General features: G+C 51.9%; 1 protein-coding gene across 5 annotated transcripts in view; it reads left to right on the forward strand.

Annotated features, from left to right (window-relative positions):
* The window catches only part of LOC107305519 (serine/threonine-protein kinase Nek6-like), a 62,039-nt gene that overhangs the window by 4,335 nt on the left and 29,814 nt on the right, over window positions 1-27,890 (forward strand). Inside the window, exons 5-13 of one of the 5 annotated variants that reach the window (XR_005812418.1) lie at window positions 18,380-18,461; window positions 18,548-18,590; window positions 18,690-18,736; window positions 19,117-19,198; window positions 19,305-19,354; window positions 19,441-19,490; window positions 19,577-19,628; window positions 21,387-21,670; window positions 21,783-22,157. Coding sequence is in view for 1 of the 5 variants with exons in the window: in XM_040527405.1 (XP_040383339.1) it covers window positions 18,716-18,736; window positions 19,117-19,198; window positions 19,305-19,354; window positions 19,441-19,490; window positions 19,577-19,628 (255 nt within the window). In the remaining 4 variants the exon portion in view is untranslated. Of the gene's footprint in view, window positions 1-18,136; window positions 18,462-18,547; window positions 18,591-18,689; window positions 18,737-19,116; window positions 19,199-19,304; window positions 19,355-19,440; window positions 19,491-19,576; window positions 20,613-21,386; window positions 21,671-21,782; window positions 22,158-27,890 lie in introns of those variants that run through there. The other 4 variants (XR_005812419.1, XR_005812417.1, XR_005812416.1 and 1 more) reach the window with 4 other exon arrangements.

Below are 27,890 nucleotides of genomic sequence, written 5' to 3' on the forward strand. Positions count from 1 at the left end.
AACCACGGACGAAGGTGGAGGCGATGAAGCAGCAGAAGCAGGAAGATGGAGGGTGTAAAGGGGTCCCTAGCTGTCACATCAGAGGAGTGGATGCCGGGAAGCCAAATCCTTCACAGTAAGACCATAAGAGTCAAATTCAACAGAACATGAATTGTTACCAGTAAATTTGCGAATGGAAAGAATGTTGTGGACCATCTGTGGAGCAACAAGAACATTAGGAAGGCGAACGGAACCAGGAACAGAGCCCACAGAGGTGACAGGAAGGCAAGAACCATTGCCAACCATGATGGCAGAAGGGCAGGAGGGATGGGGAGGATGGACGGAAGAAAGGATACTAGCATTAGGCGTGGTGTGGTACGAGGCTCCCGAGTCAGTGATCCACTCCGCGCTGACCGGCGGCGTCAGCTACATGGTGCTGAAGGACTGGGCCAGTGCCATCTGGTCCTAGCCCCCCGGCCATGCTGGAGGCGGTCGAGCCAGAGTGGGAAGAGCCCAGGACACCATGGAAGCAGGGCCAACGAACATGGCCACGAGCTGGTGTGGAGGGCGAGCCCCGCTTCCCGAAGTCTGGAACAGCCACATCAAGATGTGCCCTGACCATGGGTTGCTGAAGGATGGCCAGGGAGCACCAGGAGCAGGTGTCGCAGCATGAGGAGCACGACTGCCCCCACCTGAACCACCACCCCCACCTGAACCTCCACCACCACCACTATGCCCACTCTAGTGACGGCGCCCGGTACGAACCCCCCACCCCCGCTTGGCCCGGGGGGAGGAGCGCCAAGGAGAGAAGTGGCAGGCAGGGCCGAGGAAGCCGGTGGCGCAGTGACGAGCGGTGGAGGTGGATGAGGAGGACAAGCCAGGCGAGAGGCCCCGGATGATTTCGTTGAGGCAGCAGTCATCGCGAACCGGCAAGAAAGTGGGGAAGGGCTGCTGTCAAGGAAGCCAAGTCCGGAGAAGGTTGTAGTTGCTGTTGAGACCCCTCAGGACATGGAGCACCAAGATCTTGTCGCACACCAGGCAGCTGTCACGCCCAGAAATTTACACCAAATTTCTGAACAATAGCATGTATTAAATCTCGGTCCAGGCATCAGCCCGAGTACACACTATGACAAATCAATACACAGTTCCACGACTTAAAAACAAGTAAAAACAATTATCTATCGAAATGCAGCGGAAAAGGAAAACAAACTAAACCATCTAATCTTCAGCTTCAGCTGGTGAAGACGGCTCCACACCACAGGCACTCTCGACGGCGGACTGAACCTTACTTCAACCTTCGGAACAACCTTCTTCTGACACAGGCTCTGGCACTTGCTCTGGTGGGGGAAAAATTAAGCAAGGCTGAGTACAAACTACCGTACTCAACAAGTAACACCCAAGAGAGGAAGAATAATGAATGCAACAGGGTATCAAGGATAGGCTAAGGTTAACTTGCACAAAAGCTGCAGTAATTTAGCAAAACAGTAGATAAAATAGACTGAAATAAAAGCAAAGTAACATTTAAAATAATCATCCACTGTCCAACGTTACCCCACGTTGCAACAGGCCCAGACCGCTGTCGAACGTTACACCACGTAGCGACAGGGTCAACCCTCTGTCCAACGTTAAATCACGTTGCGACAGACCCAAACCACTGCCAACGTTACACCACATTGCGCAGGGTCAAACCAGTTCCAAGATTAATAAAATTATTAGAGGTTCAACTAATCCCAGTGAGTCTGTCGGTTCGCCCAATAACCGCGGGCACGGCTATTCGAATAGTTTTACTCTACAGAGGTGTACAACTTTACCCACAAGACATGGCTGCCAAGCATGTTACCATGCCCCAACGTATCACCACGATACCTCAGTATGGAAACCATGATAAGACCTTTCACCTAACCCTCCCTAGACAATCGCACCACACTTCAGGTTTCACCCCCTCCTTTACACCAAGTCGGGCAGTCCCCTCTTGTGCCTTGGTAGATCCGGAAGCAGGAGAAGCTTTCGTTACACCACGATTGCCCGTCCATACTCCATCACACCTACCCTTGCCTGGGTACGTCGAATAGGGACAAGCTAGATTACGAGTCTCACCGTTGCCCATTCTGGCTTGTGGTTAGTACGTGTAAGACCTTCAGGGTTTCCTGAGAACCGGTCCTTAATTGCCATGGGCACGACTCTCAAAACCATGCACCCACAGCCCACCGTAAGCAATATTTTAGTTGTATTAATCCACCTCGGGAAATTAATAATGATCAAAACCATTAAGGGTCTATCGAAGTTTAACCAATAATCAAATAAGAATTGGTGAGCTAGTTGAACTAAGCATGGCTAAGCATTGACTAACCCTAATTCTAGTCAAATAAACCCTGGGATGACAATGATAATAAATGAGAATCAACGGGTATATAGGTAAATACCCAATAGATAAATAAAGTAAATAGATTTGCATAAAACAATGCATGTTTGAATGTAAAAGCAGGGGACTTTATAATCATAGGTTCAATATGATCAAAGAAGGGTGTCACTTGCCTTGCTTAGACCCACGAGAAACTTCGGCGACGACTTCGAGAACGAACGACGCTGCGACGGGGTCAAAACCTACGACAAACAAGGCAAAACCAACAAAACAGGCTATAAAACTACTGAAACAGAGAAGAAACTATTTTTAATGGATTCTTGGCATTTTTCTGGATTTAATGAAACTTGAATGGACCTAAACGGAGACTAGATGAATTACTTATGAATTTTAGAAGATTATCTATGTTTTTAAACTAAACAGAAAAACCTTATTGATTTATTGCGCAATTAATCGGAGGCATGACGTCAGCGCACGAGTGAGAGGAGGCTGACGGCTGGGGCCCATTTGTCAGTGGGAGAGAGGAGAGATTGAGGGGATGACACGTGGGCCCGGGGAGGAGAGGAGAGAGAGAAGGGAGGGGGTGGCTGACGGGTGGACCCCGTTGGGAAGGGAGAGAGAGGGCAGGGTGTCCGGCTGGCATGTGGGCCCCACTAGCCGGCCACACAGAACAGAGAGGAGGGGGAGGACGACTTCGGCCGGGCAGAGGAGGGCACCGGCGTCCGGCGCGGAGGGCGGCGGAGGACGGCGGAGGGCAGCGGGGGTGGCGGTGATGGCGGAGGGTGGTGGACGGCGGCGACGTCCGGCAGGGAGTTGGCGAGCGACGGCGTCAGGTAGCGCGGCGACGACGTGCGACGCGGCGGCGAGGGCCGGGGAGAAAGAGAAGAGGGGAGACCGGGGCGGCGCCGAGCATGGCCGGGGAAAGTAGGAGGAGCGGCGCACGACGACGGCTTGGCGGCGTGGCGCGTGCGCGGGGAGGCAGAGGAGAATGGAGGGGGGAAACTGCGGCGACGACGGCCGGGGACTGGCGGCAGCGTCGGCGCAACGATGGCTTTGCGTCGCGCGGCGTGGAGGAGGTGGTTGTGCGGCACGGACGGGATAAGCGGCATGGCTGTTGGGCCGGCGCGAGCGGAGCGGCGGGATCGGTGGCGACCGTTGCGAGCGACGGCGCGACCGGGGAAAGAGGAGCGATGGTTGCGCGCGGGAGGAGGTGGCGCGGTTAGGCGGCAGGCTGCCGGGAGAACGGTGGTCGACGACGTCGGCGCGACGGCAGCGGACGGCGGCGACGACCGACGGCGCAGCGAGGGGCGGTGCTAAGGATCGGCGGTTAGGCGGGCACCGAGGAAGAGAGGAGGCGCACGGCCGACGGCGGCAACGGCGCCCGACGGCGACGGTGAACGGCGCACGCACGGGGGGGGGGGGGGGGGAGGCGGTGCGGCTCGACGGGTGCGGCCGGCCCGGCGAGCAGTTGGCGGCGGCGGTGCGGCGACACGGCGCAGCGCGGCCAGCGGAGGCTCATGCCCGGTCAGGGTGACGGCGAGGCCGACGTGCAGCGCGGCTGCGGCACAGAGCGAGGCGGGCAAAGGCGCTGACGCGGCGGCGTGCAGCTTGGTCGCGGCGGAGGAGGACGACAGGCACGGGCGATCGAGAAGGAGCGGAGGTGGCCGGGTGGCGACGGAGGGCGTCGGCCGACGGCGAGCGACGGGCGGCGCAACGACACGAAGAAAAAGAGGAAGGGAGGAGAGCGGGCTCACCGACGGACGACGACGGTGAGGGCGCGGGGAGGACGACGCTCGGGCGGCGATCGGTGTCCGGCTGCGCGATGACAACTGCGCACGGGCGACGAGAGCGGTGCTCCGTGGCGACGATCGGTGACATCCCGAGGCGGGGCGTCGGCGCTCGAGCGGCGGGATCGGCCGGGCGTGGGTGAGGCGGAGAAGGGCGGCAACGTAGAGGTGACGACGAAAGGGAGAAGGTGGCGGCCAGGGAGGGGGTTTAAAGGTGGAGGCCACCGCGCGTAGGGCGGGGAGACGGTTAGCGCGACCGGGGTGGACGCGGCGCGGAGAAAGCGGGAGGTGGTTAGCGGCGGCGCGGATTGCGGCTGGTGGTGGCGCCCGGCAGTTGCGGCGCAGCCGTTGGGCCGGCGCGGGCGGAGAGGCGGCTCGACGGACGACGCGGCGGCACGGGCGAGGCACAACCGGCGAGGCGAGGGGCAATGCAGCTCAGCGCGACGGCGGGGTGCGCGGACGCAGGGCGGTGACCAATAGTGCGAGCGGCAACGCGGTCGGCACAGCGAGGTGACGCCGGTCCGAGAGCGGGGCGGCAGCGGCAAGGAGAGGAAGGGGAGGGGCTCGGGAAGAGGCGGCGCACTCCGACAGTGGTGGCAACCTGCGCGTGCAGAGACGAGCAAAGGCGAAAAGGGACCGGCGGCGGCCGGGGAGACGCGGCAGCGGCCAAGCGGCGACGGCGCGCTAGCGGCCACGGCGACCGAGCGATGGTGACGGCGACGCGGAGCAGCGGCGACCCAAGGGCGGCGCGGTGATGACGGCGAGCAGTGGGAGCATGTCACGCCCAGAAATTTACACCAAATTTCTGAACAATAGCATGTATTAAATCTCGGTCCAGGCATCAGCCCGAGTACACACTATGACAAATTAATACACAGTTCCACGGCTTAAAAACAAATAAAAACAATTATCTATCGAAATGCAGCGGAAAGAGGAAAACAAGACTAGACCATCTAATCTTCAGCTTCAGCTTGCGAAGACGGCTCCACACCACAGGCACTCTCGACGGCGGACTGAACCTTACTTCAACCTTCGGAACAACCTTCTTCTGACACCGGCTCTGGCGCTTGCTCTGGTGGGGGGAAAATTAAGCAAGGCTGAGTACAAACCACCGTACTCAACAAGTAACACCCAAGAGAGGGAGAATAATGAATGCAACAGGGTATCAAGGATAGGCTAAGGTTAACTTGCACAAAAGCTGCAGTAATTTAGCAAAACAGTAGATAAAATAGACTGAAATAAAAGTGAAGTAAACATTTAAAATAATCATCCACTGTCCAACGTTACACCACGTTGCAACAGGCCCAGACCGCTGTCGAACGTTACACCACGTAGCGATAGGGTCAACCCTCTGTCCAACGTTAAACCACGTTGCGACAGACCCAAACCACTGCCAACGTTACACCACATTGCGCAGGGTCAAACCAGTTCCAAGATTAATAAAATTATTAAAGGGGTTCAACTAATCCCAGTGAGTCTGTCGGTTCGCCCAATAACCGCGGGCACGGCTATTCGAATAGTTTTACTCTGCAGAGGTGTACAACTTTACCCACAAGACATGGCTGCCAAGCATGTTACCATGCCCGAGTACACACTATGACAAATTAATACACAGTTCCACGGCTTAAAAACAAATAAAAACAATTATCTATCGAAATGCAGCGGAAAGAGGAAAACAAGACTAGACCATCTAATCTTCAGCTTCAGCTTGCGAAGACGGCTCCACACCACAGGCACTCTCGACGGCGGACTGAACCTTACTTCAACCTTCGGAACAACCTTCTTCTGACACCGGCTCTGGCGCTTGCTCTGGTGGGGGGAAAATTAAGCAAGGCTGAGTACAAACCACCGTACTCAACAAGTAACACCCAAGAGAGGGAGAATAATGAATGCAACAGGGTATCAAGGATAGGCTAAGGTTAACTTGCACAAAAGCTGCAGTAATTTAGCAAAACAGTAGATAAAATAGACTGAAATAAAAGTGAAGTAAACATTTAAAATAATCATCCACTGTCCAACGTTACACCACGTTGCAACAGGCCCAGACCGCTGTCGAACGTTACACCACGTAGCGATAGGGTCAACCCTCTGTCCAACGTTAAACCACGTTGCGACAGACCCAAACCACTGCCAACGTTACACCACATTGCGCAGGGTCAAACCAGTTCCAAGATTAATAAAATTATTAAAGGGGTTCAACTAATCCCAGTGAGTCTGTCGGTTCGCCCAATAACCGCGGGCACGGCTATTCGAATAGTTTTACTCTGCAGAGGTGTACAACTTTACCCACAAGACATGGCTGCCAAGCATGTTACCATGCCCCAACGTATCACCACGATACCTCAGTACGGAAACCATGATAAGACCTTTCACCTAACCCTCCCTAGACAATCGCACCACACTTCAGGTTTCACCCCCTCCTTTACACCAAGTCGGGCAGTCCCCTCTTGTGCCTTGGTAGATCCGGAAGCAGGAGAAGCTTTCGTTACACCACGATTGCCCGTCCATACTCCATCACGCCTACCCTTGCCTGGGTACGTCGAATAGGGACAAGCTAGATTACGAGTCTCACCGTTGCCCATTCTGGCTTGTGGTTAGTACGTGTAAGACCTTCAGGGTTTCCCGAGAACCGGTCCTTAATTGCCATGGGCACGACTCTCAAAACCATGCACCCACAGCCCACCATAAGCAATATTTTAGTTGTATTAAACCACATCGGGAAATGAATAATGATAACAACCATTGAAGGTGTACCAAAGTGCAACAATAATTAAATAATAATTGGTGAGCTAGTTGAACTAAGCATGGCTAAGCATTGACTAACCCTAATTCTAGTCAAATTAACCCTGGGATGACAATAATAAATGGGAATCAACGGATATAAAGGTAAACGCCCAATAGATAAATACAATAAATAGATTTGCATAAAACAATGCATGTTTGAATGTAAAAGCGGGGGATTTTATAATCATGGGTTCAATATGATCAAAGAAGGGTGCCACTTGCCTTGCTTAGACCCACGAGGAACTTCGGCGACGACTTCGGGAACGAACGGCGCTGCGACGGGGTCAAAACCTACGACAAACAAGGCAAAACAAACAAAACAGGCTAAAAAACTACTGAAACAGAGAAAGAAACTATTTTTAATGGATTCTTGGCATTTTTCTGGATTTAATGAAACTTGAATGGACCTAAACGGAGACTAGATGGATTACTTATGAATTTTAGAAGTTTTCTGGGTTTTTAACTAAACAGAAAAGTCCTAAATCAATTATTGCGCAATTAATGGGGCTGCTGACGTCAGCGAGGAGAGAGGAACTGACGGCTGACAGGTGGGGACCACCTATCGGTGAGAGAGAGGGGGAGGTGGGCGGCTGACACGCGGGCCCGGGGAGGAGAGAGAGGAAGGGGCTGGCGGGGAACGACTGACGGGTGGGTCCCACTCGTCAGCGAGAGAGGACAGAGAGGAGCGAGCAGAGCGCGCGGCTCGCGGCTCGCGGCGCGACGGCGCGGCGGGCGGCGACCGGCGGACGGCGGCGCGGACCGGCGGGTATGCGGCGGACGGCGGCGATTGGCGGCGGCGGCCGGGAAGCGAGGACGTCGGCGGCGCGAGCAGCGGCGGCGGGAGCGGCGGCGACGGCGAGGGCCGAGGAGGAAAGGGGAGGTGGCGATGGCGATGACCGGCGGCACGAGGGCGTCGACGTCGGCGACACCGACCGGCGACCGAAGGGCGACGACGGCGTCGGCGAGGAGGAGGCAGAGACCGCGGCGGGGTGGCGCGGCTCGGAGCGGCGGCGGAGCAGAGCGGAGGGAGAGGGTGGCTGAGCGGCGGTGGAGCGGAGCGGCCAAGTGGCAGCGAGAGAGGAGAGGAGAGACGGCCTCGACGGCGGCGCGGGGACAGTGACGGCCGGCGACGGCTCGACAGCAGAGCGGCGGTTGGTGGTCAGCGGAGGCGAAGGTGGTGACGAGAACGGCGACGACGAGTCGGCACGGACGAAGACGGCAGGTGGAGGGGCGACGACGATGGCGCCGGAAGGTGGAGGCGACGGCGGGCGCAGGCAGCGAAGGCTTGGTGGCCGCGCGACGATGGTGGCGAAGGGCGGAGATGCAACGGCGAGCACCGGCAGCGCCCGACACCAAACGACGGCTCGCGGGATCGGGTGGCGGCGGAGGACGTCGGCCGACGGCGAGTGGCGGGGCGCACTTGCGGTCGCACGAAGAAACAGAGGAAGGGAGGAGAGCGGGCTCACCGGGGTGGCGCGGCGACGACGGCCGATGCGATGAGATCGGTCGGTGCCGGGCGACGGTGGCGCGACGGCGCTGCGGAGCGGCGGCGCAACCGGATGCGGCCAGAGGAGCTAGGCGGGAGCACGAGGGAGGAGTGGGGTGGAGTCGGCCAGGCAGCGACGCAGCTTGGCGGCTGAGCGGCGGACGCGACCGGAGCGGCGGCGCAACCGGAGCAGTGGCGCACGGTGACGATGGCGAACGGCACGGCAACAACGGCGTGACGGCGACGACGAGAAGGCGACAAGCGGGTGACGCGGCGGACGGCGACCGGCACTTACCGTTTGCACGGGGAGGTCGGCAGCGGCGGCGAAGAGGGGAGAAAGAGGGAGAGAGGAGCGGAGCGCTCACCAGTGGCGACGAGGAGCGGCAGCAGGTCGGCGAGGATGAGGCAGAGGTGATGACGCAGACGAGCGACGGCCTGCGACGTTCGGGGGCGAGATCGGCCGACGGCGTCGAGACGACGGGGCACGGCGGCGGAAGGGACGAAGGGGCGGCGACGAAGCTCGGCGACCACCGGTGGCGACGAGGGCCGGCGGAAGGTCGGCGAGGACGAGGCGGAGGTGGTGACGCGGGTGGGCGGCGACGTCCAACGGCCGACGGGGAAAACGGCGGCTGACGGCGACGGAGGGAAGCTTCGGCGGAAAGGGGGAAAGTGGCGGCGGGGCGGCGGCGCGAGGATTTTATAGGTGGTGGCGCCGGCTAGGGCGGAGCGGCCGGTGGAGACCGAGTCGGCGACGACGCGGCGAACTCGGCGGCGGCGGTTGCGGCGGTGGTTGCAGCGGCGGCGCGGCGGAGGACTCGGGGCGGCGGCGGACTCGGCTGGCGCGACGCGGAGGCGGGGGCGCTGGCGAAACCTGGTCGCTGACAGGTGGGCCCCACCTGTCAGTGGCGCGAGGGGAGGAGGGAGGCGAGACGGACTCGCGGCGAGCGCGGGCGCGGACGCGCGAGCGAGCTGGGCCGGGCGGCGGCCCAGGCGGAGGCGCGCGCGGGCGGAGGAGGCTGGAGCGGGAGGCCGGCTCGGCTGGGCCGGCCGGGCGGGGAGAGGTGGGCCGGCTCGGCTGGGCCGGCCCGGGAAGGAGGAGAGGAAAAAGAAAAAGGAAAAAGAAAAGGAAGGGAGGAAAATTGGACTTCGGCCCAATTTGAGAAGGAAGGGAAAAAGAAAGGAAAAAGGAGGGAAAAAGGAAAACCCCACTTTTGCCGAATTTTAAATTATTTTGTTTGGCCAAATTTTATACTTCTGCAATTTGAATTTAAATCCAGTTAATCGATTTGCGAGCCTCGATTTAATTGAATTAGGTTCTTTTTAGAGGGATTTTTCCTGAGTTAATTAAGCCAATTGTTGCTTACGGATTTCTTTTTACGATTTAGGCTTGGGATAAAACCCCGGGCGTGACAAATCCACCCCCCTTAACAGAATCTCGTCCCCGAGATTCGGAGGAGCTGTTAAAGAGGTGCAGACAAGCAGCCTAGAGTTGGCAGAACTTACCTGGAACAAACTCGGGTGCGGCTTGAGCTTCCTTGGCTGAGACTTGATTGACTTGGGCTTGCACGAATCCTGGTTTGTTGCGTCTTGGCTGTGGACACTCCTTGGCGAAGTGACCCGGTCTGTTGCAGTTGAAACAAACCCCTGGCTTCTGAGCTGGTGTTGCCCGGCTTGGCGGTGGCAGTGCTGATAAGGGCTGCAGTGGTCCTCCATTGCTGTCGTTGTCATGGGGGTTGTAGTTGCTTGGGTTGAAAGGTCGGTGTTGACGAACAATCAGTGTCGAAGACCCCTGTTGTTGTCCAAAGTGCAAACGTGGCTTCTGGTTCTTTCCTGTGTTGACTTGTTCCGCTTTTCTCTTGCGATCCATCTGGTTGCACTGGTCCTCCTGGCAGATTGCTTTGTCCACTAACTTCTCAAAGTCCGCGAAATCCTTTGAGATCAGCTGTTTGGTCAGGTCATCATTCAATCCTTCAAGAAACTTCTCTTGTCTTTCAGCATCGGTGCGCACATCTTCCGGGGCATAACGTGCTAGGCGGTTGAACTCATGGAGATACTCTGTAACTGTCATATCCCCTTGTTGTAGATCACGAAACTCTCGCTTCTTCTGTGCCACTATTCCATCCGGCACATGAGCTTTCCGAAAACTATTGCAGAACTCGTCCCAAGTGATATCTGTAGTGGCAGTCCGAGTAGCCAGAAGGTTATCCCACCAAACGGAGGCGGGTCCCATCAGTTGGTGAGTCGCGAAAGCGACCTTCTCTTGATCACTGCACTCCAAAAGATTCAGCTTCTTTTCGATTGCATGTAGCCAGTCATTTGCTTCCATCGGGTTGGTTGTGCTCGCAAACGTCGGTGGTCGAACTCGAAGAAACTCTGATAACCTTGATTGTGCTGGCAGTGGTCCTTGGTGTTGATTTTGCTGCTGATTCATCCAAAGCTGCATCACCTGTTGGTGTTGTTGTTGCATCTGTTGCATCATCATGGTCATCATCTGAGCCTGGTTGGCTAGAACTTGGGCAATCATCGGGTCCTCTTGTTGCGGCGGTGGCGGTCCATTGCGCGAACCTTCATGGTTTTCTTGACTTCCAGTTGCTCCATTGTTGTTGCGGTTACTGTTCCTTGTGTTCACCATCTTCAGAGCAGAAGGAGAGAACAAAGGCAGAGGAGAAAATCAAAGGGGCTTTTCTTGAATTACTCGAGTGAAATTTTCTGATCTGGATTAAAACACTTAAAAGAGCACTCAACTCCTGGTGGTACGACCATAACGCCTCCACTTGTTATGGTGAACCGCTAACCCCAAAACAAACCTACACACACAAAAACTACCAAGCAACGACTAAAAGGCGATGCTAGGGTAACGTCTACGGCTCGAAACGGCTGCGACGACTGAAGAAGCAACGCTTGACTCTTGAACGACTTGTCTTCAACTTGAGAGCGACGCTTGGAGTAGCGCAGACCTGACTCTTCACCTCGGGAAGAACTTGAATCTTCGGTCTTGACACTTGATCAGCTGAAGTCGTTGTCGACTGCTGCGACGAAGGGACGGGCTCGTCGATGGGATGACACACATCTATAGAGATCAAGGTTTGAGAAGCAAGTATGCTCAGCTAAATTTTCAAAACCAAAAGACTCGACTCTTTTTTTTAAACGACTCAAATTTTGCAAAATCTAATGCATATGAAAGAAGGCTCCTAGGGTTTCCATTTGGCTCATCCTACGGTCAAGATTGGCTCTGATACCAACTTGTCACGCCCAGAAATTTACACCAAATTTCTGAACAATAGCATGTATTAAATCTCGGTCCAGGCATCAGCCCGAGTACACACTATGACAAATTAATACACAGTTCCACGGCTTAAAAACAAATAAAAACAATTATCTATCGAAATGCAGCGGAAAGAGGAAAACAAGACTAGACCATCTAATCTTCAGCTTCAGCTTGCGAAGACGGCTCCACACCACAGGCACTCTCGACGGCGGACTGAACCTTACTTCAACCTTCGGAACAACCTTCTTCTGACACCGGCTCTGGCGCTTGCTCTGGTGGGGGGAAAATTAAGCAAGGCTGAGTACAAACCACCGTACTCAACAAGTAACACCCAAGAGAGGGAGAATAATGAATGCAACAGGGTATCAAGGATAGGCTAAGGTTAACTTGCACAAAAGCTGCAGTAATTTAGCAAAACAGTAGATAAAATAGACTGAAATAAAAGTGAAGTAAACATTTAAAATAATCATCCACTGTCCAACGTTACACCACGTTGCAACAGGCCCAGACCGCTGTCGAACGTTACACCACGTAGCGATAGGGTCAACCCTCTGTCCAACGTTAAACCACGTTGCGACAGACCCAAACCACTGCCAACGTTACACCACATTGCGCAGGGTCAAACCAGTTCCAAGATTAATAAAATTATTAAAGGGGTTCAACTAATCCCAGTGAGTCTGTCGGTTCGCCCAATAACCGCGGGCACGGCTATTCGAATAGTTTTACTCTGCAGAGGTGTACAACTTTACCCACAAGACATGGCTGCCAAGCATGTTACCATGCCCCAACGTATCACCACGATACCTCAGTACGGAAACCATGATAAGACCTTTCACCTAACCCTCCCTAGACAATCGCACCACACTTCAGGTTTCACCCCCTCCTTTACACCAAGTCGGGCAGTCCCCTCTTGTGCCTTGGTAGATCCGGAAGCAGGAGAAGCTTTCGTTACACCACGATTGCCCGTCCATACTCCATCACACCTACCCTTGCCTGGGTACGTCGAATAGGGACAAGCTAGATTACGAGTCTCACCGTTGCCCATTCTGGCTTGTGGTTAGTACGTGTAAGACCTTCAGGGTTTCCCGAGAACCGGTCCTTAATTGCCATGGGCACGACTCTCAAAACCATGCACCCACAGCCCACCATAAGCAATATTTTAGTTGTATTAAACCACATCGGGAAATGAATAATGATAACAACCATTGAAGGTGTACCAAAGTGCAACAATAATTAAATAATAATTGGTGAGCTAGTTGAACTAAGCATGGCTAAGCATTGACTAACCCTAATTCTAGTCAAATTAACCCTGGGATGACAATAATAAATGGGAATCAACGGATATAAAGGTAAACGCCCAATAGATAAATACAATAAATAGATTTGCATAAAACAATGCATGTTTGAATGTAAAAGCGGGGGATTTTATAATCATGGGTTCAATATGATCAAAGAAGGGTGCCACTTGCCTTGCTTAGACCCACGAGGAACTTCGGCGACGACTTCGGGAACGAACGGCGCTGCGACGGGGTCAAAACCTACGACAAACAAGGCAAAACAAACAAAACAGGCTAAAAAACTACTGAAACAGAGAAAGAAACTATTTTTAATGGATTCTTGGCATTTTTCTGGATTTAATGAAACTTGAATGGACCTAAACGGAGACTAGATGGATTACTTATGAATTTTAGAAGTTTTCTGGGTTTTTAACTAAACAGAAAAGTCCTAAATCAATTATTGCGCAATTAATGGGGCTGCTGACGTCAGCGAGGAGAGAGGAACTGACGGCTGACAGGTGGGGACCACCTATCGGTGAGAGAGAGGGGGAGGTGGGCGGCTGACACGCGGGCCCGGGGAGGAGAGAGAGGAAGGGGCTGGCGGGGAACGACTGACGGGTGGGTCCCACTCGTCAGCGAGAGAGGACAGAGAGGAGCGAGCAGAGCGCGCGGCTCGCGGCTCGCGGCGCGACGGCGCGGCGGGCGGCGACCGGCGGACGGCGGCGCGGACCGGCGGGTATGCGGCGGACGGCGGCGATTGGCGGCGGCGGCCGGGAAGCGAGGACGTCGGCGGCGCGAGCAGCGGCGGCGGGAGCGGCGGCGACGGCGAGGGCCGAGGAGGAAAGGGGAGGTGGCGATGGCGATGACCGGCGGCACGAGGGCGTCGACGTCGGCGACACCGACCGGCGACCGAAGGGCGACGACGGCGTCGGCGAGGAGGAGGCAGAGACCGCGGCGGGGTGGCGCGGCTCGGAGCGGCGGCGGAGCAGAGCGGAGGGAGAGGGTGGCTGAGCGGCGGTGGAGCGGAGCGGCCAAGTGGCAGCGAGAGAGGAGAGGAGAGACGGCCTCGACGGCGGCGCGGGGACAGTGACGGCCGGCGACGGCTCGACAGCAGAGCGGCGGTTGGTGGTCAGCGGAGGCGAAGGTGGTGACGAGAACGGCGACGACGAGTCGGCACGGACGAAGACGGCAGGTGGAGGGGCGACGACGATGGCGCCGGAAGGTGGAGGCGACGGCGGGCGCAGGCAGCGAAGGCTTGGTGGCCGCGCGACGATGGTGGCGAAGGGCGGAGATGCAACGGCGAGCACCGGCAGCGCCCGACACCAAACGACGGCTCGCGGGATCGGGTGGCGGCGGAGGACGTCGGCCGACGGCGAGTGGCGGGGCGCACTTGCGGTCGCACGAAGAAACAGAGGAAGGGAGGAGAGCGGGCTCACCGGGGTGGCGCGGCGACGACGGCCGATGCGATGAGATCGGTCGGTGCCGGGCGACGGTGGCGCGACGGCGCTGCGGAGCGGCGGCGCAACCGGATGCGGCCAGAGGAGCTAGGCGGGAGCACGAGGGAGGAGTGGGGTGGAGTCGGCCAGGCAGCGACGCAGCTTGGCGGCTGAGCGGCGGACGCGACCGGAGCGGCGGCGCAACCGGAGCAGTGGCGCACGGTGACGATGGCGAACGGCACGGCAACAACGGCGTGACGGCGACGACGAGAAGGCGACAAGCGGGTGACGCGGCGGACGGCGACCGGCACTTACCGTTTGCACGGGGAGGTCGGCAGCGGCGGCGAAGAGGGGAGAAAGAGGGAGAGAGGAGCGGAGCGCTCACCAGTGGCGACGAGGAGCGGCAGCAGGTCGGCGAGGATGAGGCAGAGGTGATGACGCAGACGAGCGACGGCCTGCGACGTTCGGGGGCGAGATCGGCCGACGGCGTCGAGACGACGGGGCACGGCGGCGGAAGGGACGAAGGGGCGGCGACGAAGCTCGGCGACCACCGGTGGCGACGAGGGCCGGCGGAAGGTCGGCGAGGACGAGGCGGAGGTGGTGACGCGGGTGGGCGGCGACGTCCAACGGCCGACGGGGAAAACGGCGGCTGACGGCGACGGAGGGAAGCTTCGGCGGAAAGGGGGAAAGTGGCGGCGGGGCGGCGGCGCGAGGATTTTATAGGTGGTGGCGCCGGCTAGGGCGGAGCGGCCGGTGGAGACCGAGTCGGCGACGACGCGGCGAACTCGGCGGCGGCGGTTGCGGCGGTGGTTGCAGCGGCGGCGCGGCGGAGGACTCGGGGCGGCGGCGGACTCGGCTGGCGCGACGCGGAGGCGGGGGCGCTGGCGAAACCTGGTCGCTGACAGGTGGGCCCCACCTGTCAGTGGCGCGAGGGGAGGAGGGAGGCGAGACGGACTCGCGGCGAGCGCGGGCGCGGACGCGCGAGCGAGCTGGGCCGGGCGGCGGCCCAGGCGGAGGCGCGCGCGGGCGGAGGAGGCTGGAGCGGGAGGCCGGCTCGGCTGGGCCGGCCGGGCGGGGAGAGGTGGGCCGGCTCGGCTGGGCCGGCCCGGGAAGGAGGAGAGGAAAAAGAAAAAGGAAAAAGAAAAGGAAGGGAGGAAAATTGGACTTCGGCCCAATTTGAGAAGGAAGGGAAAAAGAAAGGAAAAAGGAGGGAAAAAGGAAAACCCCACTTTTGCCGAATTTTAAATTATTTTGTTTGGCCAAATTTTATACTTCTGCAATTTGAATTTAAATCCAGTTAATCGATTTGCGAGCCTCGATTTAATTGAATTAGGTTCTTTTTAGAGGGATTTTTCCTGAGTTAATTAAGCCAATTGTTGCTTACGGATTTCTTTTTACGATTTAGGCTTGGGATAAAACCCCGGGCGTGACAGAGCACGAGGGAGGAGAAGGAAAAGGGGTGGGCCGAAGGAGGCGATGGAGGACGTCGTGTGCGGGTTGGGCCATGACTCGGGAAATTGCAGACAGTACACGCATTCACACGACAGAACCAATTCATGCACGAATTAGAGATTCGTACGACAAATTAGATCCGATACGTGAAACCGTGAACTGTTAGCGAAACAACGGCAGGAGTTAACGGCCCGTGAGATTTAACGACTCGCTAAACTAGAATTAGACGACTTTAACGTTAAACCAATCTACGTGTACGAAATAGAATTTCATACTGTAGATCAATCTCGCGTTAGCTAATAGATTGGAAAACCTAAGCAATTACACGGTAGGTTAATGATAGATTGATTCGCATGAATAAAACGTATGCAAACCTGAGGTTTGGTGGAGAGATCAGCGACGGATTGCGGTTGTTCCTCGCTGTTAGGCTAGAAAACCTGAACAATTAAACGGTAGATTAATTTAGATTGATTCGCAAGAATAAAATATATGCGAACCTGAAATTTGGTGGAGAGAGACCAGTCGGCGACGTGCCGCGAACCAGGATGTAGCAGGGCTGCTAGCGGCTTGCTGCGCAGCTGCTGGGATAGGGGCAGCACAGCTGTAGCGGAGGCGGAAGGGACGACTGGAGATGCACGGGAGAGGGAGACGGGGAAAAGAGGCAAGGGTGTAGGGGGTATTTATAGGAGGAAGCTAGAGATAGATCTTGTTACCCATCTCCTATTAACAAGGAATAGATAAGGTTTCAAAGAGATAAGATTTAGAATTCTAATTAATTGGAATTGATTTCTTTGGTGGAGATAGAGATGAGGCTGCATGGCTTGGGGAGGAGGAGAGGATTGTACAGGGAGGAGACGAGGTGCGACCAGGAGAGAAAAAGAAAGGAAAAGAGAAAAAGAAAAAGGAAAAAGGAAAAAGGGGAGAAGGGAAAAAGAAAAGAAAAAGGAAGGAGGGAAAAAAAAGAAATTGCCTCCAATTTTGCCAATTTTTATTAAGTTTATTAGAGCAAATTTTATTGACTGCAATTCAAATATAAATCCTGTTAATCATTTAAAAAATGCTTCCGGGACATTTTAGAACATCCGAAAAGCTTCCAATTAAATTAAATTAATTTATTACACTGCTTTTCTCCTGAACTTTAATTAACAAATTATTTTTTTATGCATTATTTAATTATTTCTTGCCTGGGGTAAAACTCAGGGCGTGACAGCAGCCGAGGTCATGAAGAGCATCCGCCATACCCTTCATCTTCCGGCAGTACTTGCCAACAGAGGTCCCCCTGCGTGAAGGTGTGGAACTACGCATGAAACTGAAGGGTGCGGGCCTCGGTGTTGCCGAGGAACTGGCCCTTGAGGGCCAGCCAGGCCTGGCGCACGGTGCCGCCGGGAGTGCGGACGACATCTTGGAGATCGAGGGAGATGGTCCCAAAGATCCAGGACACGACGATGCTATCGTGTAGCCAGACCCCGTCCCGCGCCTGCACAGGAGTATCGGCGAGGAGGACTTGGTCCTGCCAACGTCCGTAGGAGGTGGATGATGTTCTAGACCCCGACCGCCTAGAGGTGGAGCTGGGTGACCATCGGGTCGCTGGCGTGGAGTCGGGGACCGGGAACATCGGACGGAGGTGGGCGGGAAGTTGTGTCGATGAAGGGGACGATGGGCCGTGGACTGGCGGAGAGGAGTAGGTAGTGCTCAGCCTCAGCAACCTGGCGAGCTAGAGCCACCGTCACAGTGCGCTCACGTTCCCAAGCGAGAGCCACGGCGTGAACCCGCTCCTGAGCCGCCAGAGACTCAGTCTTCGCTACGAGGAGGGCAGCAGCCAGGGCGGCATCCGCTGTGTTGGACTGTCCGGTCATAGGAGCCAGACCGTTCGACCGGACCATCTGGTCAGACAAAGAGGTTGAGCTGGACTGTCCGGCCCCTGAGCCCGGACCGTCTGGCAGCATCAGGGCAATCGTGGTGAGGTACTCTGGTGGCATGCCCAGGCCGGCGTAGGGGGCAAGGGCGGATGAGGGGAAGGGCGCGGCGACAGTGGTGACGACGTTGGTCGGAGCGGCCAGGAGGGAGGCGGCTAGGGCGGCACCCACGCCCGTGGCATCTGCGCTGGCGGCGGTGGCCGGCCCGCCCGCGCCGGCCGGCGGCGGCAGTGTTGGCGCGCCTGCTTCCTGGCCCACAATGCCAGTGGCCAGGGTGGCGGGGTAGGTGGGAAGGAGGGAAGGAGAGAGAGGAAGGGGGTGGCAGCGGCCTGCGGCCGGCCATGGTTGCCGGCAGCGGCGGCGCCGGCCGGAGGAGGAGGGAGGAGGGGAGGGAGGGAGAGAGAAAAACCCTAGTCTGATACCATGTTAGAATTAATGATTTCTTGAATTCTTCTCAAACCCTAGATAGGCGGGGTAAATACATAATTAGTATGGGCCTCATGGGCCTCTATATGGGCCACACCAACACGCCGTAAGTAGATGAAATGCTGGCAATTACAGCGTCAAGAAGCAATAGAAATCGTAAATGGGTCAGAAACTTACTGCTTCTTTGGTACTTGCTGTGATCGAAGAGGGTGTGCCGATGGTTCACACAATTGCTCTTGGCGCTTGACTATCTGCACTGCAACCGTGTGCTCCACCGTGACCTCAAAGGTAAATGCAAATTGTTCCTATCCACAAGTCCATTCATCAGGTATCATCAATTACCTAACATGTCCTTGACTCCTGTGTTGTTACAGTGTTGAAACATTTTGTTAACGAAGGATGATAACGTCCGGCTTGGTAAGAACATATATATTTCATTACAAATGAAAATGACTACATTTGTCCTCATTCTTGGATAGTATAGTGACCTGAATATCCATTGTTTCTTCATAACAGCTGATTTTGGGCTAGCAAAATTGCTCATGGAGGACCTTGCCTCAACGGTATTGCTTAAACCCATGATATCAAGTTGTGTAAATGTAACTCACAAAAACATTTCCAGTTAGCAAAGGATGAAAGGAAACACAATTATCATGTTACCTACATACAGTCACACATGTATAAATACCCTTCATGCAAAGCCTTTTGCTTTTTAATAGTAATTCATAACTGAGTTATTTATGACTGAACATTGTTCTGTAAAAAAAGTGAGACCATTTCAGTATATTTCAAGCAGCTTTGTTTCTTTTCCATCATCTATTTTTAGAACTATGTATGCACAGTACTTCCCTTCCATACCATCTCCGTTCAAAATATTCTGACATGTCAATGAACTGATAGATCCCATTTCCACTTAATGAATTTTACGTCTATTGTTTTCCAGAGTGTGGGAACCCCGAACTACATGTGCCTAGAAATACTACCGGACATACCTTATGGTTACAAATCTGATGTATGTTCACTTGGTGAGTTCTCAGTACTACAGCTTTTGGAGTAAGTTTCACGTTTTCTGTTGTTCTGCTAGACAGAATTAAACAGCTGCATAATCCTTTTTTCATCTTTTACTGTCAGGTTGCCGTATGTTCGAGCTCTTACCACACCGCCCTGCATTCAAAGCTGCAGTAAGTTCTACTACACAATTCAAATTATGCATTACTGTTTACATATAGCATGAATATTCATGAATTACGCTCTCTTGTTTTCAAAGGACATGGCATCATTAGTCAACAAAATAAACAGGTCTTCAATATCTCCACTGTGAGTACCAATATTATTATTCTTTAATGATTGCCCAATAATATAAATCAGAATTTATTGTTAAACATGATGCCTTTTTTTCGCAGGAAGCAGATAGTTAAGAGCATGCTAAGGACAAATCCAGAACATAGACCCACTGTAAGTACCACAGACTCAGTTTCACTGTTCCAATCGAAGGCACCGACAGAACACTTGCCATTCAAAGTTAAACTGAAAAAGAACAGCAGAGTTACATAGTAGATTACAGAGCCAAGGGACTTTTGTCATCTGTAAAGCATTTGGATGATTATTTTTCTGTAATATTTTCCTTTTGTCTCCCCAGGTACTTGAATGCTATGTTGGAATTATTAATTGGGCTAAGGCCATGTATAGAATAATTCCTAGGAAAATCACAAAAGCCCACCTCATGTAACATGTATGAGACATTTAGTACCACCTTGCTAGTTCTACGAGAGTGAGACCTCCTTAAATAGGAGAGTGCTCTCTAGGCTCTTGAGCAAGAAGGAAATAGAGCAACACGCGTGCGCTCGCTCGCCTGGCTTGGGCCGGGCCGGGTGGCGCGCGCGCATGACATGCGCGTGAATGGTCCGCTAAAATTGGCTCCTCGTGCTTGCGCAGATGCGGCTTCCTTTTGCAGTTTTGTTTTGCTGCATGAAACAGAAATTCCGGTGATCAGTTTTTGGAAACTTACGTATCGGATTCTTTCTTGCGCGAGATAGCATAGAGTCTGGATAGGTTACGTGCGGCCTATCTGGTTCGGTTACAACGTGGTAGGCGTGCTGATCACACGTCCTATAAATACCAGACCGCTATCTCGTTGCAATGTACGTGAAAAACAATCTAGGGTTTGCCTCTCCTCTGCGCTGCGCCGCCACTGTCGTCTACTCCGTCCCCTTTGTCGGCATGCACCAGCGATCAGGAAGGCAGGTCTCCGGAACCATCGTCCTTGTGAAGTCCTGCACCGGGAGAGGGCGAATAAGGTTTTTGGGAAGCGCTCTGCGCGACTGCTTACTGTTCGTCAACGATGGCTCGTCTTCCTCGTCGATCGGTCGCGGCTCGCCGTCGTCAACATCCTACGCCGCGAGTCGTTCGTGCTGCTTCTAATCCTCTTCAAAACAACCTTCGGTACAGGTCAATTATGTTTAATCTAGTTCTGTGTCTATTTAATCTATTCGTGTGTAGCTATTTCATATACATGTTTAGATTAGATCTGTACATGTTGGTTGATCTATGTGCTGCCATGCTTTCGCTTTACAATGTCATGATTTATTTACGCGATAGATTAAATCATTATGTGCTTATACTTTCAACAATCCAAAAACCTTATTATAGGCACTCTGATTTTTCGATGGCTGGTTTTGCCGATGCACTGAGGCCGGATAAATTCACCGGTGTGCACTTTAAGAGATGGCAGATTAGGGTCACTGTGTGGCTGACGGCTATGAAGTGTTTCTGGGTTAGTACCAGTAAACCTGAAGGGGTTCTGACTGCTGAACAACAGAAAGAATTCGAGGAAGCCACTACAAAAGCATTCTTAGCGTTCTTGGTGATCGTCTTGTAGAGTCATATATGCATATGACTAACGCTAAGGAGTTGTGGGATGCGCTAAATACCAAATGCAGTGCCACTGATGCTAGCAATGAGTTGTATATCATGGAGCAGTTTCATGATATTAGGATGGTTGAAAACCATTCTGTGGTCGAACAAGCTCATGATATACAAACTATCGCTAAGGAACTCGAACTCCTAAAGTGCGCCTTACCCGACAAGTTTGTGGCCTCGTGCATTATTGCGAAGCTTCCTCCTACTTGGAGAAATTTCGGCGCTGCACTAAAACACAAGAGATAGGAATATTTTGTTGAGGGTTTGATTTCGTCTCTTGATGTTGAAGAGAAGGCTCGGGCTAAGGATGCTGCGTCTAAAGGCGATGGGGGACAGTCAAGTGCTAATGTGGTGCACAAGCCCTCTCACGAGAACAACGGGAAATTCAAAGCCAAGTAGAACACTAACTTCAAGAAGAAGGGTAACAATGACAACAAAGAAGAGAGAACTTGCTTCATGTGTGGTATGCCTGGCCATCTGGCTAGGAGGTGCCCATGACGCAAGGGCATGAAGGCACCTGCGAGACAGACTTCTAACTCTGTCAATGTGACCATTGGCAAGACTGAAGATGGGACAGGGTATGGTAATTTTCCTACTGTTCTTTCAGTCAGTCAATCTACTAATTGGTGGGTTGATACAGGAGTCAATGTACATGTTTGTGCTGATATCTCATTATTTACCTCTTATCAGGCCATCCAAGATTCCTCCGTCCTAATGGGGAATGGGTCGCATACTTTTGTTCATGGTGTTGATACGGTGGATCTGAAGTTTACTTCGGGAAAGATCGTGCAGCTGAAGAACGTGCAGCATGTCCCTACTATCGACAAGAATCTCGTTAGTGGTTCCCGTCTATGTAGAGACGGATTTAAGTTTAGTGTTTGAGTCTAATAAAGTAGTTATGTCTAAACATGGATATTTTATTGGTAAAGGCTATGAGTGCGGAGGCCTGTTTCGCTTTTCCCTTTCTGATTTTTGCAATAAGTCCGTGAACTATATTTGTGGCAATGTGGATGATGAGGCTAATGTTTGGCACTCACGTTTATGTCATTAATTTTGGTTTGATGTCTCGGCTTTCCAGTATGAGTTTGATTCCTAAATTTTCCATTGTCAAAGGTTCTAAGTGCCATAGTTGTGTGCAATCAAAGCAACCTCGTAAGCCCCACAAGGCTGCCGAGGAGAGAAACTTGGTGCCATTAGAACTCCTTTATTCTGATTTGTGCGAGATGAATGGGGTATTGACTAAGGGTGAAAAACGATACTTCATGACATTGATTGACGATGCTACTAGATTTTGCTATGTGTATTTGCTAAAAACGAAAGATGAGGCTCCAGACTATTTTAAAATCTATAAGGCAGAAGTTGAGAACCAACTTGACAGAAAGATAAAAAGACTTAGGTCAGACCGTGGTGGAGAGTTCTTCTCAAACGAATTTGACTTATTCTGTGAGGAACATGGCATAATACATGAGAGGACGCCTCCCTATTCTCCCGAATCCAACGGGGTTGCCGAAAGGAAGAACCGCACGCTCACTGACTTGGTGAATGCCATGTTAGATACCGTGGGGCTACCTCAGGCATGGTGGGGGGAGGCATTATTGACCTCGAATCATGTACTTAACAGAATTCCTAACAGAAATAAGGACAAAACACCATACGAGGTATGGATTGGGATAAAACCATCACTTTCTTACTTGCGTACGTGGGGGTGCTTGGCAAAAGTCAATGTACCAATTCCTAAGAAACGTAAGTTGGGACCCAAGACTGTGGATTGTCTTTCTAGGATATGCTCATCATAGCATTGCTTATAGATTTTTAATAGTTAAATCTGAGGTACCGGACATGCATGTTGGTACAATTATGAAGTCTCGAGATGCCACTTTCTTTGATAACCTTTTCCCAATGAAAGATGGACATAACACTTCTAGCCAATCTTCTGAGATGGTGCCGAGTTCAGTCACTCCAACTGAACATTCGGAACCTACACATGAAATTGTTATTGAGGAGGATGCCAGTTAAGCTTCTAGGAGGAGCAAGAGACAAAGGACAACTAAGTCCTTTGGAGATATGACTTCACTGTGTATCTCGTGGATGATACTCCCAAGTCAATTTCAGAAGCTTATGCATCCCTAGATGCAGACTACTGGAAGGAGGTTGTCTGTAGTGAAATGGACTCTATTATCGCTAACAGGACTTGGGAGGTGACAGAGTGACCCTATGGATGCAAACCCGTAGGATGCAAGTGGGTATTCAAGAAGAAGCTTAGGTCTGATGGTACTATTGAAAAGTATAAGGCTCGGCTTGTGGCTAAGGGCTATACTCAGAAAGAAGGCGAAGATTTCTTTGACACTTACTCACCTGTTGCACGATTGACCACAATTCGAGTACTACTATCTCTGGCTGCCTCACATGGTCTTCTCGTTCATCAAATGGACGTTAAGACAACTTTCCTCAATGGAGAGTTGGATGAGGAAATTTACATGGATCAGCCTAATGGATTTGTAGTAAAAGGTCAAGAAGGCAAAGTGTGCAAGTTGCTAAAATCTTTGTATGGTCTGAAACAAGCTCCTAAGCAGTGGCATGAGAAATTTGATAACAAGCAAGACCTAAATTCTTAGAATTGATGCGCGGGCGTACTAGTCAGTTTGATCCTGTAACTGACATGATGAAGAATAAAACAAGTTGATCGGCTATCGAGCCAATAGGTAACTAATAATCCAACCGATCAGACGTTGATGCTGCAACGGTTAGCCGATAGGATAAATGATCGACTAAAAAGCTTGGATCGCCTAGAAACTGATACTTGATAGAAATAAACTTGAATTAAATATTAGACCAACGTAATCCGCCAAGTTACTTATTAATCTTAGTCGATCGGACGAGCCCATATAACCAGATCAAACCAAACATACATAGATGACAAATTAGACTTAACCAAGAAAGTATGCAGTCGAGCACGATATAATTATAGGAAACGTGAAGATCAATAAGGCTAATAAATAAACCGACAAATTATTTGGAACAAACGATGAATCATGTGTTACGATCGGCTAAACCCAACTTGCATGCAATTCTCATAAGCCGATGCAACATAAATAACTACCGATCTAAATGAATCCAGTCGATTGGTATAAAAATAATGCAGCAGGGCAATTGGTTACTCTATTGATGTAAATATTATGAACATGTAGATCGGCAAAGATCATTGGCTTTAAATGACTAATAAACAACCAAGATCTATAAAATATCTACCCCAAATTGCTAAGAATAACCATAGAAAATCGGACCCAACCGAGACAGTTCAAGATTACGCCTAGCAATGTCAAGCTAGATACTAAACAGATCTAGATTGCTATCAAGCCAATAAGCCAATGACCGATAACTTATCGGCTGGTACTCCGATAAAACGATGAACAAAATACATTGATCTGATATAAACCATCTGATAAACGCAATCTACTAGATCGGACCAAACCGAGACAGTACTAGATTGAATATGCCAAACAACAAATATCAAACCCACGTAGATCGCCCAAAGTGGCCGACCAGATCAACTCAAGATACATAAGTGTGGGATACCTATACTTGGGGTATCCGTAGACTACACGAGTACGTACGGTCAATAGGGTACCGAATAGGAAGGAGAATATATCTATATGGAATCGGCTAGGAGTCTGGTACGTACCGGATTGCAAGTTGTGTACTTCGGACCCGAGCCACGTCGAGACCCTGAACCTGGGTAAATCGTCTCCCTCTTCATCTTAACCATCGAATTCCGAACCTGATAGTCACCCTATAAGTTTATTGCCGACATCAATCGTCGACAAGAAGTAACTCAAGTTGAAACTGATATGATAACTAGCAATCGCACAACTAAATTAGAAGATCGGACCAAACCGAGAGTCCTAATCTAATAGATGCGATTACCGTGGCTCGGCGGAACGTAGGACTTACCCCTCCACCGAAGATCGAAGCGATGTAGCCCCGCGTCAGGTGCCAAGTTCCACCGAAGTTGAAACCTCGGTTAGGAGGGTGGCGATGCGCCGAGAGTAATTGATCTATTGATGTGTAGATGATTACAATGACCCTGGGCATACATATTTATACCCTCGGGTGGGCGCTTGTTGGACACGACATACGAGTCCTAATAGATAAAAAGAAATAACAAACTCCTATATAGATTCTATCTCTAACACATAAGTCCCGATCGGACTCTAACAACCTTAGAGATAAAGAAAAAAAATCAAAACTAACTCTAATTAACAGATAAAATTAAATTACAGACTCTGATTATTACCAAATCTATCTGTAACATTCTTGGCGTAATCGGACTCTATTTCTTATCCGATCCAGACTCCATCAGCTGAATTCGAGTCGTATTCCGTCTGGCCTTCTATCCGATTGCCCTATTTCCTGTTCGATTCGGTCTTTAATCACAATTTAATCTCTAATGGCTATTATCCAAATTCTGGCGTTAACACCGGCCAACACTTAAGCTCTGGAATATGTCTCGGTCGGACTGTCCGGTCCTAACCGGACTGTCCGGTCTAGGCTCTCTGAAATTTACTCTTCTAGCCTCTAGCACTCATCACTCAACCATGGATGCATGTATTGACTAGGTGACCCCTCCTAATAGTACGGATTGTCCTACGACTCAAAGCGAAAAAGAAAAACGCCTCCTTTTGCTTCGATTCTGTTCGCATTTTTGCCTCAAGGGTCACTTCTAGTTTAACTTGATTATTTCACATTATGAGCATGAGTTAAACTTCACTTGAGTTCTCTGCATTCACAAAGGTTAGTGCACACATGCTTTGACGAGAATTGTCATTAATCATTTAAAATCTACTTTAGGGGCTAGATGCACTTTCAACTTCGGGAGCGGGATACCGTGGGCTGGCCCAGCGGGAGGGAGAGAGAATAGAGAGGAGGAGAGCGAGTGGGCTGAAGTGGACTGGCCCATGCGGGAGAGGGGGAGGAGACCGAAGGGAGAAGAGGGGAGGATGGAGTGGGCCAGGAGGAGTTGGGTTGGCAGAAAAGAGAGGGAGGAGTGGGCTGCTGGCACACTCAGCTGGGAGGGGGAAAAAGAGAAAAGAAGATGGGAAAAAGGGAGGAAGAAAGAAAGAAATGAAAAGGAAAAAGGGAAAGGAAAAAAGAGAGAAGGGAAAAAAAGGAAAAAGAAAAATATTTTGCCTCCAATTTTGTCGATTTTTATTAGATTGATTTAAGCAAATTTTATTCTCTGAAATTTAAAATTTAAATTCTGTTAATAATTTAAAATGCTTTTGGGACATTTTAGAACATCCGAAAAAGCTTCCAATTAAATTTAAATTAAATTACACTGGGTTTTCTCCTGAACTTTAATTAACAAATTATTTTTAATGCATTAATTATTTTTTAGCCTAGGAAAAAAACTCTGGATGTGACGTGCGCCCCTCCACGCGATGCGCTAGATTTCGCATCGTACGGTAACAGCAAAACACCCTCGCGGGTCTACGTACCTCGGCTCCTTCACGCGCCGCGTGTGAGGCTCGGCGGCGTATGCCCTGCTACAGAGTCAAGCTAGATGGGAAGCGTGTACAGCCGAGCCGCCGAGCCTCACCCGCGGCACGTGAAGGAGCCGAGGCAGGTAGACGCGCGGGTGTTTTGCAGTTACCGTACTATGCGAAATCTAGCGGGTGTGTGCACTATGGGCTCATCCATTTTTTTCCAACTTCTACGACCTGAACGTCGGTCTCTTTTCGTGCGCCGGAGATCTATTTACTGTTGCTGCCCTTGTTGCCAAATCCCGAATGAATGCACCCTTCATCGATTCGACCCTGAAGTTGGAAATTGGCCCATGAAGATGGTGTCGCTGGATGCCCCGCGGAAGCCCTACCCGATAACGATCCCCAGTAATGCGCTTCGGCTCAACTACCACATCACCACAACTGTTATCACGCTCGGAGGTAAATATGGCACCGTGGGTTGGGTCGATCTTTGGAGCGGCATCCTGCTCTATGACCTATTCCCTGAGGAGGATCAAGAGAGACCACCTATGCTATGGCACATGCGGCTGCCATTGCCGATGGATCTGGGAAATGGGTAACAATAGTGCTAGGCTGCCCAAAGTCTACTCGTGGAATCACATCTGTCATCAAGGATGGCAAGCCCTATCTCAAGCTTGCTGGCTTGCAAATTATCGAGGAACGTCTTCCCTACGATGACATTGAAACATATATGCCCTGCTACAGAGTCAGCAACTGGGCCATCACCACATGGAGCAACACTATTATGGTCCACTCTGATTCTTCCGACAATAGGCAAGAGGACTTCACCGTATGGGCTCCAGATATAATTATCAGTGATACTGTACGTTCAGAATTGTTGGCCTCTGGTTTGCTACACCGTCTCAAGATGGTGAAGAGACGGTGGAGCTTGCGCTGCAAAATCTTGTGGTGTCTGAGCCCACACCAAGCAATGGTGAAGAAGATGTCGTTTATCTGATGGCCAGGCCAAAGTACTTCCACTCCAAAGCATGGGCCCTTGTTATTGACTGCTAGATGTGGCTGAGTTTGGCACTGCTAAGGCCGGAGTGCTTCCTGATGAGGAAACTAAAAAAGACAATCAATTATAAAAGCACGTTCTCGGGCGATGAGTACATCCACGTGGCACGGCAAGCATCGGCCATTGGACCGCACCTTAAAGCTCTTGTAATAGCTCCTGCTATTACAAGACTATTTTGCCCATAGTGTGCTACGTGAGATGTGGCAAAAACATTTTGTTTGTTTTGAACAGTTACTCCCACCTTACCAAAAATATTTC

This window comes from Oryza brachyantha, chromosome 9 (assembly GCF_000231095.2).
Source record: "Oryza brachyantha chromosome 9, ObraRS2, whole genome shotgun sequence".
Taxonomy (NCBI): Eukaryota; Viridiplantae; Streptophyta; class Magnoliopsida; order Poales; family Poaceae; genus Oryza; species Oryza brachyantha.